This window comes from Maylandia zebra, linkage group LG14 (genome assembly GCF_041146795.1).
Source record: "Maylandia zebra isolate NMK-2024a linkage group LG14, Mzebra_GT3a, whole genome shotgun sequence".
NCBI lineage: Eukaryota > Metazoa > Chordata > Actinopteri > Cichliformes > Cichlidae > Maylandia > Maylandia zebra.
Genome location: NC_135180.1, coordinates 32202294 through 32216809, shown reverse-complemented (window position 1 = coordinate 32216809; position 14516 = coordinate 32202294). Strand labels below are relative to the sequence as shown.

At 38.6% G+C, this 14516-nt stretch overlaps 1 protein-coding gene across 1 annotated transcript in view; it reads right to left on the bottom strand.

The window, feature by feature from the left end:
* gbe1b (glucan (1,4-alpha-), branching enzyme 1b) overlaps window positions 1-14516 on the bottom strand; it is a 98655-nt gene that overhangs the window by 6136 nt on the left and 78003 nt on the right. The window contains exon 15 of the mRNA XM_004560558.6: window positions 6324-6441. Coding sequence (XP_004560615.2) covers window positions 6324-6441 — 118 coding nt within the window. The remainder of the gene's footprint in view (window positions 1-6323; window positions 6442-14516) is intronic.

The following is a 14516-nucleotide window of genomic DNA, read 5'->3' as shown; positions in this document are numbered from 1 at the left end:
CAACCTGAAAGGCTCTAATTATTAGATTAAAAAAAATGCCAGGTGTCTCCTGGATGTGAGATTTAAATCTCAATGAGATTTTTACCTGGGCAAACAAAGGATTAATAATAATAACAATAAAAATAAATGACACACGTCGGATAATCTCTAGAACCTTTACCTGAAATATCAAAAAGCAGGCCAAACTATTTGCTTGAAACAATCTTTGAATGAATTGTCCACCACACACTCACTGGACTCACTGGCCACTTAGTTAATTTTGAGAAGCATCACACAGTTGCTGCACCTCTATTACAGTATGTGAAGCTCTTGTTTCGCCAAATACCAAAGATGCTCTATTGGATTGAGATCTGGTGACTTTGCCATTTGAGTACAATGAACTGATTTTCACATTCAAGAAACCAGTTTAAACCAGTCGTAAAGTAATGGACATGATCAGCAACAACACTTAGGTAGGCTGGAGTGTTTAAACGGTGCTTAGTTGGTACTAGTGGATGCAAACGGTGCTAAAATGTGAAAAGTGGGCCCGATTATGCGAACTACTGTTTCCTTCTTATCAGCCTAACAGACCATTCTTTTCTGACCCCTGACATCCACAAGGCATTTGCACCCAGAGAACTGCTGCTTACTGGATATTTTCTGTTTTCAAGCCATTCTCTGTAAACCCTGGAGATGATTGTGTGGTAGATCAGCAGTTTCTGAAATACTCAAACCAGCACGTCAGGCACCAACAACCATGTCACACTCAAAGTTACTTACAATACCTTTCTGAACCTCAGCAGGCCACAATAAACGTGTCTACATGCCTAAATCCACCGAGTTACTGCCATGTGATTAGCTGATTAGATAAGCTGCCAGTGATACTTAGGGTTAAGGTTTTTATACACATGGCTGTGAGTAAAGATGGCTGAAATTCCTCCAGAGTTCATGTAATATGTTCGAGTCTGGTCTCAAAGTACATATTCAATGGTACAGTTCAGAAAAATATACTGACCAAAGTGTACTAGTGTGAGCTTGTCTTTTAAAGTTTATATACATGTAAAAGTGTTAAGTGGGTCCCCTTATGTCATGTCACAGTTTTTGTCTGTTAGTTCACACTTCATGCTCATCAGCATCAGGTGTTAGATCTCACTGATGGAAATGTACATCTTTTGATCATTTGCCACAAGCTCGCTATTTTCTCTTACTTTCTTTTTCATTTCAGCTTAATTTCTTTTTTTGAAGCTGTCAAAGAAGACATCCCCTTTGAAGCACATGAAGTTTATCAAAAGGTTCTGATGCAGCTAATTATTCACCAGCCTTTCTTAGCATTATATATTTGACATTATAACACTCAAACAAAACTATATGTGTGACACGTACCCAAAGGGGGCCACCTAAAATAAGCTTCCTCTCTCTGAGACATTTTATTCTGTGACTATTTAAAATTTGTCTCGCTAAATGAATAAACTCTAAATGTTGAACAGCAGTAGTTCTTGATGTATGCAATTCCCATAAAAAGCCTGCCGAGGATACCGGGGTGTCAATTTTTTTTTAAAAATCCACATAAGGAGAACAAAGCATTTTTTAAAATCATTTTTTATTCAGCTTCATGGCAAGCTGTTCTAACATTCACTCTTTTCACATAGTGGATAAAATTAAATACAGCTGAATACAAACACACACACACACACACACACGCGGGTGCACACACAACATTAAAGATGTCCCACATGTGAAACAAAGAAGTACTTTAATATTCAGTGATAAATATGTGCCATTTAAATATGCACAGTTTAAACATACAGTACTGTGGAAAGGTTTTAAGAGCTTGTGAAAGAAAATCTTGTTACATGATGGTGCTTTTAAAATGTAAAAACGCTATGGATAGTATTTGTTTATCATCTAAACTCATCTATACTCATGCAAGATGTATGGTATTGTATGGTATAGGACAAGTAAGTCCTAAATAGAGATGGATGTAGGTGCCATGTCTTTTCATGAGTTGAGATCAGAGCTGTGCTGTGGGTCATGCCGTTGCAGGGTACCGTCTTTTCTCTAAAAGTAGCTTTTTATGATTCTGTCTGACATTATTGTGATGCTGCCAAATTCTGTCTGCAGAATGAATTTAGAGTCAGTAAGAGACTTCTTTCACAGTATTGCTTGTTGCACAAAATTTTTGGTTTGCAAAAAGCCAAAAGGCTTCACTGTTTCCTTGAGGGACTGCTCCTTTAGCGCACTTTCTAGCCTTTTGGTGGACAAAGCAAATTTATTTGTTTCCACATCAGAGGAATATCCTCTTGGAAACAATTCTCCTATAAAGACTGGGTCTGATCCTGACTGTACATGGGTGGAGTAGACTCGGTCTTCTGCCAGTTGTGAGGTGATGGCAATCTTACACAGTTTTGAAAGAAATGCACTTAACATGGCTAATGGTTCTGGTCGCCGTCCTTGCCTGTTTCTTTGTGCCTAAGCAGAAGAGATTGGAAAGCACATCTAGAAATGGCTTATCTCCTATTACCTTTCAGTAAAGCTCTCCCTAAAAATGTTTGTTTGCATGCATGGTCTTTTTTTTTTTTTTTCCACTTAATGAGTTTGGTTCAACATGTGTATATAACTATATCACTTGCAAATATAGTATATGATGAAAATGCAAAAGGGGTCACTTTTGTAAGTAATTCAATAATTCAGACAAGACTGAAAGCGCTAAAAAGATGCTGGATGACAAGTGTCCAGGAGCAGATTTGTAAACACAGGGTATTACAGCCACATGGTACTTGCCACAGCCTAACATGTTACCAGGATGCAAAAGACTCTGCTAGCTTAATCCAATTATGTGCATTCTCAGTCTGAGGTGTGATGCGTTCTTGGAGGATATGAGAGTTTATTATCACACTGTAACGAGGAAGCTGGAGAACTGACAGACCCATTAAAAAGACAGGAGAAAAGAAGTTTGTGCAGACTTTGAAAGCAAAAGTTGTTAAATAAAACATGGATGGTGTGGGCACCTCTCGCAGCCCCCGCAGAGGCTCTTGTCTGATTATTCTTGTCATAACCAGGTAGGTGTGAGGAGGAGGAGGAGAAAAGCATCTTTATGCAAGACTACAGTCTCGCTGTGCAATCTCCACGAAGAAGCCTATAAAGCATATACAGTATGTACAGAAGGGTCCCCGCTTGCCTTCTTCCTCCCTCTCTGTCGGCTCCATTCCTCTCACTTCTTGTCGTTCCCCATTAATCTATGATGGTGCCAAAATTAGCAGATGACTTGTGAACTAAACTTCACATTTTGGCCAAGAGGGATGTGGGTGAAGCAGCAGTGTTTGAATTAATAAGAGTTAGGAAAGATTTAAGAGATTGTGGAATTTGCGTCCTTAACTGATGAAACCTAAGTTAATACGACGGAGGATCAGTGTCTGCATGAAAGAAGAAGAGGCTTTTAAACTGGGGTCGACAGAATCTTAAATAAAGCTGAATTGATGCTCTTAATAGCAGTGTGAGCTTTGCCAAACACATTTTTGATGCATTAAAGTGCGCCGTCCAACTCTTAATATCGAGTAATATCCTCTATCCATTAACTGCAACACTTTCAGTATTGATCTGAAGAAGTTCAAGTTGAGTTCAGATACACAAACACCTCATCAGGTGCTACGTCAACTCTGGTACCAAGTGAAACGACTTAAGTACCGCCTCAAAACGTTTAATCCAATAAACACACTGAAAAACAAAAACAGGAGATGATGACTCCGCAGACCACCTCAGAGACATCACTGTCCTTGTGCATTAATTGAAATCATTAACATAAGATGTAGCATGCAATCCATCTGCGCTGATCCTCACTAATTCCTGACTTTATTAATAAACATCTTATTGGCTTTCAGCATTTTAATAAAAAAATAAATAAACTGGGAAAAAAGGGGGGACGTAAACAAGAGGAAGATCCTCAAGCACTCTGCTTAAAATGCATATCAGTGTTTCTTTCTATATTTCAAGGACAGACTTATTTCATGGTATTAGCCTTAAGCAGTCCTCCTGATGGAAGCCCAGTGCTTCATTCTCCCAGATATTTTTCTCCCCTCCATGATGCCATGCAAGCTTAAGCGGTGTGCACATGAAAAGGTAAGTTCTAGTGCCATGAATAATGCACATTGTTTGCTGTGAAATGTGAAAGGAGCTGTAGATATCAGATTCACATAATGTTCAATGACTCCAGGATAACTGCCAGCATGAGCGGAGTGAACGCATAGAAGCCAAATATGATATACACAAAACAAAATGTAGCACTGTGGAGGCCACAAACAATGGGAGCTCGCCCCTGGTAGAGGCACAGTTTTTTTTTAATGTTGTAATATATTTTCTTGATATTGTATTAAATATTGTATTAAAAAATAATAATCCTAATGAACCAGATACTAAATTATACTGCTGTTGTTAAGCTGAGAGTCCCAGACCAGGGAGACCATGGCTTTTTGCCAGAACAAGCAGCCCTCTTTCATCCCAGCACACTTAAACCTCATTAGAAAGGCTTCGAAAGATCCTCTCACTACAAAACCCATTTCAGGCTAATTAAAATGATTTGTGAAATTAAACATAAAACATAAAAGGACCAAACATGAACACACAGACAGCTTTTTCAACACGTTTTGTGAGCAATTAACAAAATGTGATGAATGTGGAAAAAAAAGAAACGCAACTGACAGAGAACCAAAAAACAACCAACAATGCGGGTAATTTATATCACTTTATAGTTTTACAGTTCTTTTGTTTTTTTAAAAAACCCTAATGATAACTTTTATGTTATAAACTATTGCAAACACTCAAAAGCAATTTTACCGCAATGACCATTCTAGGAGTAGCTGACATTTGACATTCTGGAGCTGTCAATGTCCCAGTGCATACACCCCTTCAGAAGATGAAGAAAGCTCATGCCATTAACACCTTAGTTTTTATATCAAACCTTAATTATAAAAGGATCCAAGATGAATTCAATGTATTTGAAAGCTGGTATGAAACCCCAATCTCCCCCCGAAAAAAGCAAAAGGAAAAAAAAACCCAAAACACATTCATTCAACTTAGTTTTGATTTATGCATTTCACCTCTGCCCCACCTGCAGTGGCTACAGTGGGGCCAGTGTGTGAACGTGGTGATAAAACTGTGTTCTATGGATATCAGAAATCTTCCTGAGCCCATGCACTGACTTCCATAACACAACTGAGTCCACTTTCGAGAGGGCCGAAACATCTCAAACATTCAGTGCAGGTTTTCAGCATTGTCCCTTAAATACAGAGATGTCTCTGGATCTTTTAATAACTAGAACACACCCATGCTCCAGTATTGTGTGGCATGTTCATGATGACAAAAACTGATATACTTAATCACATTACAAAAAAAAAAAAAAAATGTAATTATGTAAGGGCTAGTAAATAGTTTATATGGTCAAAATTTTAACACCATTTTAACCTGTTGCTAGGTTGGTGTGAGGCAACACCCAACGCCCACTGCTGATGTCAGAACACCTGATAAAGATAAAAACCTTTATGGGCCTAACACGTACCTGTGTGCCAAGTTTAGTTGCTCAACTCATGACTGTGTCAGAGTTGAGAAACACAAAGACAGAGATTTTGTGTATTATAGTAAGATATAAAAGAGAGGAGATAAAGAAATTCAGGAGGTGAAGTCTTTCTGCCCAAATATCACCCCACCCCCTTCTTTATTTAACGTGCTTACACTATTGACTTTCACATATAGAGCTTAAATGATCAGCACATTCTTCTCTTTCCCACATTTCACATAGAGTCCCAATTTTAACAAAATTGCACTTTTGTAATATTTGTTATACTTTTCTAATAAAAGGAACTATGACAAGTGACTTTGTATTGCTACAGGCTAAATTAATTTGGTAACAACAAGAAGAAAGAAAAATGTTTGTCAAAAGTTTTAATCCTTCATTTCTATTTGTAGAGCTCTCTTATCACCACCCACTACTCCTTTTGATGTTTTGCAGCTGTGGGCAACTTCTCCATTAGCCTACATATGTGCACTGCATTGTGGGACAATGGTGTCCATCAACAGCACACTCAACAGTGATTTAGTATGCACGCTGACATTTTTGAGCAATGCTTAATTTTGTCGCTTTTTCAGCACGGACAACCTCAAAAGCATGTTAATAGTATGCTGAATGGGATGGTGATACAGCATAGGTTATTTGAAAAGTGGTGTAGAGAGTGGACTCTAAAATACAACAGCCCTGGATTTTCAATTGTAGAATACTTTACATTTAAATACAATGACATTCAACAAAAGATAACCTTTTATAAGTCACAGAATGTGATGCCGTAGGTATTTACCTGGATGGAGTTAGAGCGGCCATTAAAGGGCTCGGGCTGTGTGAAGAACTCCGTGTTGTGGTCCAGCCGTCCGTGACCTCCATACTGAGCCGCATCTGAATCCAGCTTGATTTTGTATCTGGCAAAGATTGAGGTTAAGGCGCAATAGCAGTGGGGAACTAGCTTATGAGATTGAAGACCTAAGAAGTGCAGAAGGAGTTTTAGCACTAGTGCTTTTGGTGTGCAGATTTGGTTTAGCAGTGCTCAGCTGGTTTATACTCATTGAAATCCTCACATCCATCAGCATTCATCTCCTCCTCGCGGCACAGCACAGCGACAGTGCGGAGCCCAAATACACGAGGAGAACGCTGCCTGAAATTAACATAAATAGAGAAGCGATTCAGCTATGGCTCAACCATCAAGCCTGACAGTCGAATTTATCTAATGCACTGCATAAATAATGAATTTAATCAGAAAAAGTGATCCAAATGAGTGACAACAGATACACATGACAAATCATAAAAAATACTCTCTCCTCCTCTAGGAGTTGTTCACATTTTGTTGTTTTACAACTTGACAAGAGACTAGACTGATTTAAGTCAAGTACTCAGCAAATCACTGCAGACTCATTGAAATATATCTAAATAACACTGAGTTAGCCAAGTTGTTGAGCTCCCTCAAGTTGGTATTTAGCAGATGTACAAGAGGCTACTTGTCTAAATTTGCTACTAACAAATACTGTACTGAACATTGCAACCAGTTCTGTTTTTTAGTATACAAACACTGTATGTGGAAGATAAACTTTATCTTTTATTCTTTTGTATACTGACATTAAGTCTTTATCAGGTGAGGAATCAGAGAGGGTGAGGAGATGTTGTGTTTTACTGCAATAAGACAGCAAAGTAAACCTCAGATTTCCTTAAAGAAATATGTCTGTGAAGGTTCTCAGTCATTCAGGTCATCGTAGTCAAAGGAGCTTGCAAAGAAAAGCGTCTGGACTTCTTTAAGTTGCTTGAATACGTTTCACCTCTCATCCGAGAAGCTTCTTCAGTTCTAAGGTCAAATGGTGGGGAGTCCCAGATTTAAACCTAGTGGGAGTATCCCCCCACAGAGGGACAAAAGGACCCCCTGATGATCCTCTAATCGCCTGAGCCAAGGTGTGAAAATGGGTGTGGGTCCCAATCAGCCAGGGTTTCGGGTGAGCTCATTGTGAAACCTGGCCCCAACCTTATCATGCAAAATCCTGAGGTCAGATGGCCCAGGATGTGAGTGGGCGTTAAGGCGTCTGGATGCCCTTAAAGAAATAGTCAAGAGGAAAGCTGCAGGTAGTGTATGTATGGATTGTTGAAAAGTGAGGATAATCCTTTACCTTCCTTCTGTGCTGTCCTTGTACAAAATGACTCAAACTTTTCTGGGCTGAATTATTGCAGCTGCTTAAACTTGGTCATCAATAAATCTGCATGCTCTTTAAAACAAAGAAATATGGAAGGATAGTGGATGAAATACAATATGCAAGTCTTTCTATGTGCTCTAGTGAGCATTTCAGTATTTACTTCAGCAGATAGTCACCTTTGTAGAGAATACATGCTACAACATTAAACTGATTACATGCATAATTATGCCCTTCAGCTGAAACAAATGTCAAACTAACGTCTGATGTGATATTAAAATTGTTAAGAGCCAGAATCAATCCTCCATGACTTTTAGAAAACTCCCCTTTTCTTTCTTAAACTACTTGACATGAGCATGTTGTTACTTGACAAAAAAAAAAAAAAAAAAGGACTAAGGATGGGTGTCAGGATCAGTTGCAGGGCTGTTATTAATGTCAGAGAAAATATTTTAATACTTTAAAAGCTAGATTTAAAAAATGAAAGAAAGTGCACTTTGGCAAACATGCATGAACAAAATAAAATATACAATACTTTAGAATTTAGTCCCCCTTAATTTCTATATATTTTGCTTCCAACAAGACAAACTTTCTTGTAAGTTTTTAAAGTGTTCTTTCCATTTTCAGTGGAAAGATGTTTTTGTTTGTTGAATTACTTGAACTGATGAATTATTCAAATGGGTACCTAACTAAAGGGATGGGCCACTGTTGTATCTACACATAACAGAAAACTTAAAAAGGGCCAATACTAAATTGTATCTTTAGACACCTTTTCACTTGCAGCTCATTCCTTTTCTCTGAATCTGAATGCCAAAGACAACATAGTTTGACAGGCATAAAATAGCTCTTTTTGCACCAACAAGGTAATTCCTAAAGTGTCACTCGCTGAAAACAGCATACTTGTCCACGTCCTTGAAAAAATAAAGGACATTGGACAAGTAGAGAACAAAAAGAACAAGCAGGCCTACAAAACTGTCTACAGCAGATGAACAGTTTCTAAAAGCCATATCCTTCAGAAATAGGGAAAGAAATCCAGCTAAGGTTTGACACAGGACCTGAGAGATACATCTGGCCTTTTAGTTGATCCATCTACTTTTCACTGAAGTGTCATCAGAAATGGTTTCAATGGAAGGGTGGCTGTCAAGAAAACATTCTTAAGGGAATAGGGAGGAAGAGGCTAAAGTATGCCAGAAGTGGCAACAGGTCTTAAGTGACAAGTCAAAATTTGTAATTTTTGGTTCAAATCATCATCAGTAGCACAGAAGAGACTGTAAGAGAGGTACAACAGTGAGTATTTACAGCAATCTGTAATCTTGTCAAAGTCTATGTAATTATAAATGCAGGAATGAGTTGGAACCAACATGGAATATCATTTGCAAAGTGTCTGATTGGCAACAGCTACATTTTTTTTTAGCATGATAATGATCCTAAATACACTGCCAATACAATCATATCAGGATACAAAAACACACAATGGAATACTACAGTCACTGATTGGCCTCCCCGGATCTCTACATTAACCTCCTAAGACCCGAACTCTTCCACGGCATGCATTTTTAATTTCTCTTCGATATTTGGGCATATTGGGGCCCAAGAACGTCAAAACAAAGAATTACCAGATTTTTTTTTTTTTTTTTAGCTTATTTTTGTTTTTAAGAAAAATAAGAGCCACATATGAGGATATTCGTTTAAAATTTTGATATAACAGTAGCAGTATAATGTCCTCGTAAGTGGATATCAGGCCCTTGTAAATCAAAATTGAGTATTTTGGTCTAAATAACCCAAAATGTGATGTCCACATATGTGGATGCCAGGTTGTGATAGAGAGCTGAACAAAAGACAGGCATCATTAAAAGAATAGCTTTGAAAGTCCTAGAAACCTGTTAAACTATTCCTGAGGACTACTTAAAGAAATTGTGACAAAGCTTGCCTAAGAATATTCAGGCTGCCTTGAGGTGATGGTCCTACCAAATATTGACTTTCATGCTCCACTCAACCCATTTTCAAATCAATTCAGTTGTATTTATACAGTGCCAAATCACAACAATATAATATAATTTATATTGTAAGGTAGACACTACAATCACGCATACAGAGAAAAACCCAACAATCATATGACCCCCTATGAGCAAGCACTTTGGCGACAGTGGGAAGGGAAAACTCCCTTTTAATAGGAAGAACCCTCCGGCAGAACCAGGCTCAGGGAGGGGCGGCCATCTGCCGTGACCGGTTGGGGTGAGAGAAGGAAGACAGGATAAAAAGACACGCTGTGGAAGAGAGCCAGAGATGAATAACAAGTATGATTCAGTGCAGAGAGGTCTATTAACACATAGTGAGTGATTCCTAGCAAAATATGAAATGAGGGGTGACCCAAGATTTTTGCAAAGTACTGTGCTTCTAATTTAAAAACTTCCCAACATGCAAAGGTTAGCCTTACTCTTACCAGCCAGAAATCCTTAGTAGATACCATGTCTACCCTGATTCCCCATGCATAATGTAAACACCTGTAAACATCTGTGCATATTATTGTATATCGCAGGGTTGGTAGCTATAAAGATTGGTACTATAGGGAAGGGAAAAAAACAGGACAACGGGATAAACATGTAAACAGCCCCCTAATTGGCTGGCTGAATAATCACCTCATCTACCCGTAGGCGACATTCTTGAGTTTAAGCATGATCCTCAAACGCTGCCTCATTCTGCCCAAGAGCCTGGAAAATTCTGCTTTTGCTGTCTGCTTGTCTGCTTTGATAGTGATGATTAAAAAGAAGCTCTCCTCTGTGCATTGTTTTTGCTCAAGAGAAAGATCCCTTCCTCCACACCTTCTCTGCTCAACTTGCCACTATGGTGATTTATTGACAGAGCAAATTCATTTTGCAATAGCAGGGCTCTAGAGTGCGACCAATTTGGTCGCAAATGCGACCAAATTTTTCAGTGGTGCGACTAAAAATAAATATTTGGTCGCACCTGTGCGACCAACTGTTCCGGTAACAAAAAAAAAAAAATCTCTGTAACTCTCCGTGTGGTCAACAACAGACACACATTATGCCCCTATCGTGGACTAAACCAATCAGAGATAGTCAGGGGCGGGACCTCTCTGATTGGCCGTGGTCCAGTTGAAAGTGCAGGTGGAAGAGAGAGGTGAGTAGCTTGAATAAAGCGATATCAATTCATTAACGGATTCCACACAAAGACCTAAACACGGAGCGGACCCAACACATCAGAATCAGCTTCGTCTTTCTCGGCTTTCTCACCCGACGGCCTGAACACGGACACGCTGTCGGAGCTTAGCGATTCTTCGGGTCCGCGCTGTGTTTACGTCTTTTTGCGCTGATTCTGAGCTGCAGGTTTTGCCTCTCTCCAACCAAAATTCACCGAGCCTGCAGCAAAAGAAGCAGCAAACTGCGCTTCACATTTGATCAATGTCGTCATGAATTCCCTCTGACTTTTGCTGTTTTGCTTCCACCACGATAAAAATCACACTTCCTGCACAGCTCTCTCTCTCCCTGTACTTCAGGAACAGTTTCCCGTCTCAAATCTGTTTTCTGCATTATTCATTCGCTTATTACCCACCAGTCTAGCGTTGTTTACAGCGCTTTTTCTTTTTTCACTTAAATGACCTCGGACAAGAAAGCCTAATTTCTGCTGTTCAATACTGAAGAAATTTAAATTTCTTAAAATTATGCAAAATTGCAGAATATTTTTAAGGTTATCTGCTATAAAAAGCCAGACCAGGAAAATCTCCTTCATGTTTTCCTGTGTTTTATTCTCAGTTACTTTCACACAAAGGCATCTGCTGTGATTTTCACAATTCTGATGAAGTCTCATGTGTATCAGTACTGATAAATGATCAGAATTATAATATTTCTGACTGTCTGAGGCTAAATTGAATCAAATCAGGACTTTGAGAACCGGAATTGAATGGATTATAGAAATCAGTGATGATACTCAGCCCTAGTGAGCAGCCTAGGCCTGAGAGAAGTGGATGTACTGTAGCTGTGGGTAATAAGAAAAGATCAAAAGAACTATTGATAACTTTTTTGTTAAGTTAAGGCCTGATCTGTCTGAAATTCATAGCCAGTGCTCTGACACGGTGCCATCAATATTTGAATGCTGAAAAAGCACAGTGTATCCAGAAAACACATTATATGCTGCAGTAAATGCACTGCCCAAGTGTCCCCTCTCCCCACGGCCTTTCAGCAGCAGACAGCAGCAAACAGGTCGTCAGAGGAGGCCAAGATGATGATTAAGTTTTTAACATTTTCTACAATATTGACAAAGCACTTTAAGCACAAGTTTGTTAGTTAATAATTTAGAAATTAATATTGTCTGTATGGACTTCCCCCCCCAAAGAAAGTGCACATGTAAAACTGCGGTGTTAAGCGATGCGGTTGAAAAATTTGAGTGCGCCTAACTTTTGTGCCGGTACGCCTAAATTTTTAAAGTTAGGCGTACCGGTGCGCCCATGTCAAAAAGTTAGTCTAGAGCCCTGAATAGAAGCGTTGCAATACCTATCGAAAAAACATAGACATATTCTCTCAGGCATTATAATGCGCCCAGGAAACTAAGATACGTGATGTGAAAGTTTAATCTTTCTAATACAAATAACACCAAAAAACTTCCCAAGTGAGTGAATGTAATAAGGATGTGAACTGTAAATATGCCACTAGCATGTTTCAAAACTGAGTTGGAGTGCAAGCAGCACTGCAGTACTCCTTCCTTTATATACACATACAAAATTACATACACACATACACACACACACAGCACAGTGTGTATGCTGAAAATGCACAGTTAAAGTAATTCACAGTTCCCTGGCAAAGTTCTCTGAAAGGAAGTGAAAACTGGCACAAATTGGTAGTTGGATGCTTTGAGCGATTACATCTTTGTTAGTGGCTACAGATGGCTGCAACAACAGCTTACAGTATTTTAATCAATACAGCCTCTGTGAATAAAGGAGAAGATTAAAGAACACAATCAATTTTGCCCAATGAGCAGAAAGGCAGTCTGAAGCTAGATGATTCGAGTCATTGATGACCTGAAAACAATCTCGCCATGGCTGCGATTGCAGACCAAGCTACCACTTAGTTTCTCCATCAACTCGTCTTTTTTTTTTCCCAGGCCATATGAAAGTAATAGCACCCTGGCGAGGGTAAACAAGAGCTGAGCAAGCTGCATGTGCACATCTGAAGAATGCGGCATGGCCTTGTAAGCCTTCTAAATAGTGTATCTAGCCTTTTCAGAGTCGATTTTTACCCTGCTTGCTGCTCAGCTGGTGTAAGTTTCATCAGAGTGGAAGAAATTATTCCTTTGTGACCGAAAGTGTTGAGGCAGCTCGAGCCAACTAGCAGCTGAAACCCAATCTGATGCAAAGTAGAAGCTTTAAAGAATATTGCTAAAAAATAAAATAAATAGATAAAAATCATAAATTATGTTTAAATTTGATGACTACGTACTGAAAAAAAACCCCCCAAAAAACATGGCGCTTAAAAGTATGTTTAAAGAGTCTCCAGCAAAATTTGGTTTTGTACTTTTTTTAATCATTTACTTTCATTCTTAAACTTGGGGATTATCCAACACATTTGTCACACTTTTAATAAAGTGACAAAGATTTATTTTTCATTCTTAAGTTATCATTATATATAAAAGAAATGTCTATTACACATTTGGAAAGAAAATACGCTGTTCCCAAGGGCTTTGAAGCATAGGATTGTTTACAATTTAAAGAAAACATCATTTTTGTACTCAAATATTATTAATCTCCCTTCATATTCTATGGTTCATTTAGAACCATAGAACACAATTATTACCTGAACTAACACTCAGGTCGTGTACTGAACTCTGGGATCACCTTGTAAATTGTACATTTTTAGAGTTTAGTCTTTACAATAAAATACTTTATATACTGAACAGGAAAGTCATTGATTCTGGATGACTGAACTGTCTAACTGGACTTTATGAACATCTTAAATAAGTGTGGTTAACAGACAAGTGCAGTAGGTAGGTGACTTATGTATTCCTGTCAGTGTATCCCATACAGTAAACTGTACCCAAAAAGGTTGCAGCATAAAACCATAGCACGTGTTAAAGAGGTTTAGTGGGATGCAGATGGAATGTAGTTTATTTTCCTTATAGTTGTAAACAATTTATTCAAACTGCTTGGCTTATTTATAGCCTCTCTTATCACCTGGCTGCTCACATTTCTTGCCTCAGTATACCGTTGATAGTAATCAGTATGTTTCCAGAACTCAAGGATTACCTTATTGAGTACAATGTTATCATAAATATGAGAAATGATGGCCAACACCACGAAAATAAAACCAGAGGATTTTATTTTCTTTTAATGTCTGAAATAAAGAAGCTCCTCTATCTGTCTACACCATTTGAACATCTTCTGGAATCAGAGATTAAGCCACCAGACTGATGAGGATGTCTGTGGATGATATCCGTTAGAGTTACAACCTAATGGAATACCACACAGCCACATCGCCATTTATCTTAAAGCAGTCTGCAGAGAGCTGCATTAAAAAGAAATAGATGTATAGTTCCTTTTTCAGAAACCTTACCTGGAATATTATAGATAACATCAGAGCATGTTATTTTCGCTCATGCATAGTTAGTCATTTAGTGTCACTACACCTGTAGTTGAATTATCCCAAATGGCATTCCAGGAGCAGCTCAGACAGGAAAGTAAAAATGATGACCTGACACAATTGCAACTGCCTATTGGCACAGTGTAAATCAAAGACCAATCAGCACTGACAGGTACAGCTTTCGTGACGGGATCCAACTGGGATTTCAAATACTCTAACCAGCCAGATAAAGAC